Below are 6,786 nucleotides of genomic sequence, written 5' to 3' on the forward strand. Positions count from 1 at the left end.
GTGCATAGCCCCTTGAGGCAAGCTGTAGCAAGCAATGAAATAAGCAGTTAAGATATTCATTACCACATCTACACTCCAGTTTGCCTTCTCAACTTCATGTAAGTCTCCTCTGCCACCCATAGCACACACATCTTTGGGATTATAGACAGATGGTAGATGGCCATCTGGAAAAGCAGGGAATGGGGCTAAAGTGGACTTAGGCCATGTGAAACGCCTCAGAACCCAGTGCCTCTGCACCAACAGTGCCATGAAGAGCCCTTAATGCAGACACCTCAGCAGAGACACTTGGCTTTCCCAACACTGCTGCCTTTGTGCACCCAGGAGAAAAGGAAGCCGTGTCAGAGGAGCTCTTCCAATACCTTGATGCAGACATAATAGGCTCCTCTCTCAAACCAGCTTCTGAGCACAGCCCTGGTTCCCATCACCCCAGCATTTGCCCATGAGTTTCTTCCCTCCCAGCCTCCCTGCATGCCTCCCCCATGACCTCTTAAAACCCCATCTCTTCCCCATAGAATACCCCCATATCTCCTGTTTGCCCAGCCTGCCTCCCTGGATCACCAGGGTCATATGCAGAGCACAGCAAGCGAGTCATGTTTGGCAAACAGACCACCCAAAAATTCATGAATTTCCCATCTCGTTTTTCAGACTTGCTCTAAGTTAGTGAGCCAGACTGGTTGCATCAAAAAACTGTAGTAGCTGATACACCTGAGCAGTTATCTAATTTTGGCTCTCCAAAAATAGCTGTTTTAATGTAATGCTTCAAAAATGGCCTACATCTGAGCTATTATCAGAATACAAGGTTATGAAGTTTGGAGTTTGTGGGAACTGTGGTTGTTTAGCTAAAAAAACCTAAAGAAATGACAGAAAACAGGGTGAAATTTCAAGTGAGGGTTTTTACACAGAAAATTCAATTGTCTTCTGAAGAGTTAGTGTGTCAAATTCAGAGTCTACATTCAATAATTACAAATGCAAAATTGGGCTTTTAATCCTGCTTTAAGTGCAAATCTCAATGCAACCTTAATTACTGAATTGTTACTAACATCTCCTTAGTGTGGTTTTTAAAGAAAACTTTTCAGTGCCAAAATAATTTGTTACAGTATTTGTTGTATAAAATTTTATATATGTAATATTTATCTGAGGGCCTTCTGCCTTGAAGGATACAAAATTCATTACAATGGTGGTTGAAGTGATTCCTGTACAGTAGAACTTATCTCCTGGAGGTAGCTACTTTATGAACAGATATACATCACCACACACTACACAAGCAGGAAGAGGTAACAGTGAAAAAGGGGAGGCATCTTTCCTAGTATTTGGAAACTTCATATTAAACTTCATATTTCTTTCCTTCCTCTCCCCATTACTTAGGTTGGATGCTAACCAAAATCATATCCTGTTGTGCCTTTCCTTTTCTCAGACGAGCAGCTGCTTTTCAAATAGTTCCTAACAGGCAGCTGAGTTGCTTTCAAGATGGTTTTTGAGTTGAAAAGGCTATCACGAACTTGCTCTATTCCTGCTTTAGCCTTTTCAACAGAACGCATTTGAAAGCAGTCCCACTGGGGAAGTGATGGCTGGGCAGCACAGGGAGGGGGAAAGTTTTAAAAACAAATCTAGCTGCTTCCCAGCTGCTGCAACTCATCTCTCTATTATGCTGTCTTTAGTTTAGAGAACTTCCCTTGTTCACCCAAGTACCTCTAATTTCTAGTTTCACTTGGAAAAGCTTTAAACTACAGGAGTATCAAATGAGTGTGGACTTGCTATTCCAAGTGAAAAATAACCCTAAATGTTCCTTAGTTTCAACTGGGTATGATATACTCTCATTTACTGTCCTAACTGTTGCATAGTTTGTCTTTAATCAGCTGCTGTGTTCTATTCAGAAAGGATTGCCATTTCAGAGGTGAATTGGTTTTGAGTGTTTACTGGATAAGAGGCATTATGCAACTATACGATATTAGGTATTACTATATTAAAAATACCCATTACAGAAATAGACAAATTAGTGCATTGGTTGAATTGATTTCTTCAATCCGCAGCATAAAAAAAACACAACAAGCTTAGCTAGGGTTTAGTGCTCCAAAAAATCCCTAATCTTCTTGAGTGACCTCATTGAACTTGTGTTACATACTCTCAAAAATTAAAGATAATGGATTAAATAGTGGTCCTTACCTGTCCAAATGTCTGTGGGTCTGAAAGCATCGTGCCATCGGCATTTTCATTTTTTGACCCTGCAGATGCCAGTTGTTCCGATTGCTCAGGAAGAAAGATGTCATCTGGAGTGCTAGTAGAGGGCTGACTGGGTCGAGGTTTCTCCCATTCTAGGGATGTGGCAGGAAGGCTTGGGGTAACAAAATTTTCTTGTTTAGCTATGCTGGACTTCTCAGCTTTAGCTGTCTCTTTTGGAGCAGACTCTTGCCTGTAATATGTTGGAAGGGACTTCTCTCCTTTCTCCATAGATTTGATCTGGCTGGGGGTCAAGGACTGGAACTCAGACTGTTTGCCTTCAACCTTTGAGCGCTCTGCATTTATCTTCCAGAAAGATGACTCTTCTTCCTTCCTGGCTGGTATTAGCCCATCGGAGCTAGGTGCCTTATTACCCTGAGAAGATTTGGGAGCCTGGACACCGGAAGCTGCTTTGACTAGCTGCCTCTGTTCATTTTGTGAACCTTGTTCTTGTATAGACAGAGATGCAACACTGAATTCCATTTGACTCTGTAGGGATTAAAGGAAAAAAACCAATGTATTTCAAATCTCTTTACAAAGGCAAAAATAATTACATTATGTTTGAGATCAGAGGCGTGTAATTGGCTATTTAAGCTAAGGATAGTGCGTATATATCTGTTAACATTTGCACCTGTGTCAAAGGGCTTTTAGAACAGGACCAACCAACAGAAAGGCAGTTTTCTTCCAAGCTTCTACCCCCCCGAACTACTGGATGAAGAAACTGACAGAATTAAGTCTTAGAACCCCTTTGCAGACAACACACTAGAGGGGAGGTAATCGCATATATTTGAGCAATCTGATTCTGTCCAAGAATAGACAGTGGCATATGCAGACATTATAGTGCAATGAAAAAGTGTTATAAATCCACATAAAACTATTTAAAGGATAATGGATATGTTTAGAAAGGCATAGAAAGTACCTTTAATAAGACCTCTAAGCTGAGAAATTTTATAATGTTGTGTATCAGGCAAACAAGTTTCCATTACCTTCGTTGAAGGTCCAATAATGGGTTAGACATTACAACTTCATCTAATTCTGAAATAGTGGGACACTATTTAATTAGCATGTATAGTTAAATAAATATAACAGGCATTTTATCAGTTAGTCTGTTTTTAAAATTAAGAGCAACAGCTTTATAAAAAGCAACAAATGTATACTTATTTCAGTTACAACATTTTGTAACGTGGTTATATTGTTTTGTACTACTACCCTCAGTGTAATTAATTCCCAAGAGATCTCATTTTATCAATGGATAAAGAAAACACAGCTATAGTTGGTGTGACAAATGATCTTTCAAAAATAGTGTAAAGATTGTCAGTAGCGATTTGACTTTGAAAAGCAACAATCGCATTAGTTACTTTACTTATGAGTAGTTTATTACTGTAATGTGTTGCCGGTACCCCGACTGTATTCCAGAGGGCACAAATAATTTGAGAGAGACAATTTAGATTTTGTAGAAGACTGGTTTTACAAAACTTACACATTAAAATGCTTTCATGTCATGTTTCAGTGAACATGTTTTTACTTAAATATTTCTTTGCAGTGCTATGATCCAGAACAGAATAGTACTGTAATGAGTGCCAGAAAGGGAAACAAGTCTAGTTATATTGTCCAATGCAAACAGTAAACAAACAGCAAAAACGGTAAGTAAATTAGATTTATAAAATCATTACAAACCTAACACTACATGGTCTTAATGGGAAATGTAAGGAGTTTTGTAAAATGAGTTTTTAGAAGAGCATGGATGGTATCCTTCTTCCAACACGAACCTTCTGTGACAAATTTACTAAGCATTAGACTAAAATTTCTACCAACCCCTGCCCCACTGCACATTTGCTGTCTTCTGGCCAGATAAGTAAAGAAAGCAGATTCAGAAACTCCACGAAAAGACCATGAACCAGGAAGTGACTGGACACATTTGGGAAGCAGCAGCATCATGGTTATCCAGGAGCTGCAGGGAACGGACGTGCAGAGTGAAACACAGAGGGAGCTGAAGCCAGAGTAAGGCCTGGTCTACACAACAAAGATAGGTTGACATAGTTACTTGGCATTGACCTTGGCATGGGTCTGCATTCAAATTTGTCTCCTACCACTGTCAGCGCAGTTATGACAATGTAGTAACACCACCTCCCCGAACAATGTTGAGTCATGCTTGGCACAGTGCACGCATAGACAATACGTGACCTGTATTGACTCTAACAGCCCTCCAGCAGCTGTCCCACAATGCCCAACATTGACCACTCTGGTCACAATTGTGAACTCCACTGCCCAGGGGGTCACAGAGATGGGAAGGCCCACTCCCCTGCTTTAAAAACCCTATGAATTTTTGAAATGCCCTTCCCTGACTGCTGAGCTTGGTGAGCACACCTAGTAGCTCTTCATTGTTGCATGCAATTGCCCAACCTACAATGCTGCATACATGCTCTTGCTGGAGCAGAAAGGAGAGATATTGGATCTCTTGGGCCTGTGGGGAGAAGAGGTTGTGCACGCACAGTCATGGAGCAGCTGTAGAAATGTGGATGTCTATGGGCAGTTTGTGTCAGGGACGCAGGCAAAAGGGTATGAGAGGGACCAGCAGAAGTGCCAAGTGAAAGCAAAGGAACTGCAACAGGCGTACCAGAAGGCCAGGGAGGCCAACATTCAATCTGATGCCAAGTTGCAGACCTGAAGCTTCTACAATGAGCTGCATGCCATACTTGGCAGAGACCCCACCAGCACCTTACAGACCAATGGGGATACCTTGGTGGAGCTTGAAATACAAACCTCTGCCATGAATAGTGAGGCAGTGGTGGAGGAGGATGGGTGACATGTGACCAGAGGGAAAGAGGGGTCCAACTATGCTGCGAGCCAGGATCTGTTCAAGACTCCACTGCAGTCCAGTCAGTCCCAGAAGCTGAGCATGGGCAAGCCCGATGCACGGGAAGGAACTTCAGATAGTGTGTGAATGCATTTCCCATTACAATGTTTAGATGTACAGATGGTGCCAGACCCCAACACAGCAGGACACAGAAGCAACTTTTCATTAATTTACTTGTACTAGAAGAGGTAGCAGTACAACAAAGAGAGGTAGAGTTGGTATCTGCTTTTCATTCCCCTGTAGAGTTAGGGAGGGGGGCCGTGCAGAGTACTTTGTTTATGTACACAGGGATGTCCCTTGAATCCTCCTGAGAGATCTTGATGAAATTTTCATGGAGGCACTCTGCAATCATGGTTTCTAGGGGTGAAAGCCTTATTTCTTCCTCCATGGTAGGACACTTCCCCATGCCAGTCAGCGATAGCTTAGTCAGGCACCATTGCAGTTAACGGACTAGCAGCGTATGGGCCAGAGTGGCTTCAGGATGCCACAAGCAGCTGTGCTCTGTGTCTTTGTTACCTCAAGATATCAGCTAAAATCAGCACTGCCTGTGGAAAACAGTGCCAGTATTCAGAGCCTTTGCCCTGTACTTGTACCCATGGAAATAGGGGATGAAATTTGATTGTTTCATGCAGCTGAACAATTCCCTTCTCATCCCCCCCCCCAACCCCCATATCTTCTGCTAAGCCATATTCACTATAGCTAGGACTGGAGAGCTGTACTGTGCACAGGTGCTCCAAAGCTGAAATGTCAGAAAGCATGTCTTGTTTTAAACCTCAGGGGAGCAAGGCAAGGGAGTTCTGAATCTTAACTTTTGCTTTCCGTTGTGACTATAAATACAATGATACCTCTATGTGTTTTATCTGTAGCTGCCACTGTTGTGGTCTTCAGGGCTTCCCGCTCCTCATCTGCAGAACACCTGAGCCAGATAAGGAGAAGGATGAGGACATGGAAGGATATGTTCAGTGAAATCCTGCAAGCCAGTGCTGCATGGACAGTGAGCAGAGGGCCTGGAGGGTGAATGCTACAGACAGTGTGGAGAAGGAAAAAAAGTGGAAGAGAGAGAGGCCGAGGAGGCCCTGCAGGAAAAGGAAAGGGAGATGTAAATGGGGCTTCTCCAGCAGCATAGATGCTACAGACTCTTGCTGATCTATAGGTTTAATAACCACCGGCTCGCCTCCCTTTGCAGTCAATGGAAAACTCGATTTTAGCACTTCCCTATACACCCAACATACCATGTGGCATCACGGCAGCATCCCTACCCCTACCACTCCACATTCGGGACAGTAAGGACAACTACATCTTCACTTACACCAAGTGTGGCTTTCACAGGTCAGTGTATGTGCAGCCAAAATGAACAGAAATGGACATAAATGTTCTTTCCCCTTAAGTTCTGTTTATTAATTTATTTCAGAGTTTTTATTGCACTGGTTTTGGTACACGATAAAAATCTATTATTCTGTAAATAATTCATCTTTATTACTTCAAAACATATGTGCAGAATGCCTAGCGCTACTGAAAGTGTCACTGATCCTATGAGTTCTGTGGGCAAACAGTGTAATCATAGAATCATAGAATATCAGGGTTGGAAGGGACCTCAGGAGGTCATCTAGTCCAACCCCATGCTCAAAGCAGGACCAATTCCCAACTAAATCATCCCAGCCAGGGCTTTGTCAAGCCAGGCCTTAAAAACCTCCAAAGAAGGAGACTCCACC

The 6,786-nt window shown here is 42.5% G+C and overlaps 1 protein-coding gene across 1 annotated transcript; it reads right to left on the reverse strand.

Moving 5' to 3' along the window:
• Positions 1-2,130: 2,130 nt before the first annotated feature.
• Positions 2,131-2,778, reverse strand: CUNH1orf198 (chromosome unknown C1orf198 homolog). The gene has a single exon (XM_026661626.2). The coding sequence runs from the start codon at positions 2,698-2,700 to the stop codon at positions 2,146-2,148; it is 555 nt and encodes a 184-aa protein (XP_026517411.1). The 5' UTR covers positions 2,701-2,778; the 3' UTR covers positions 2,131-2,145.
• Positions 2,779-6,786: the final 4,008 nt, after the last annotated feature.

This window comes from Terrapene carolina, unplaced genomic scaffold (genome assembly GCF_002925995.2).
Source record: "Terrapene carolina triunguis isolate 2854851 unplaced genomic scaffold, T_m_triunguis-2.0 Scaffold12594, whole genome shotgun sequence".
Lineage (NCBI taxonomy): Eukaryota > Metazoa > Chordata > Testudines > Emydidae > Terrapene > Terrapene triunguis.

What these genes read in the sequence shown, in the direction of transcription:
- CUNH1orf198 (XM_026661626.2), bottom strand. Translation starts at nt 2,700, where the DNA reads ATGGAATTCAGTGTTGCATCTCTGTCTATACAAGAACAAGGTTCACAA.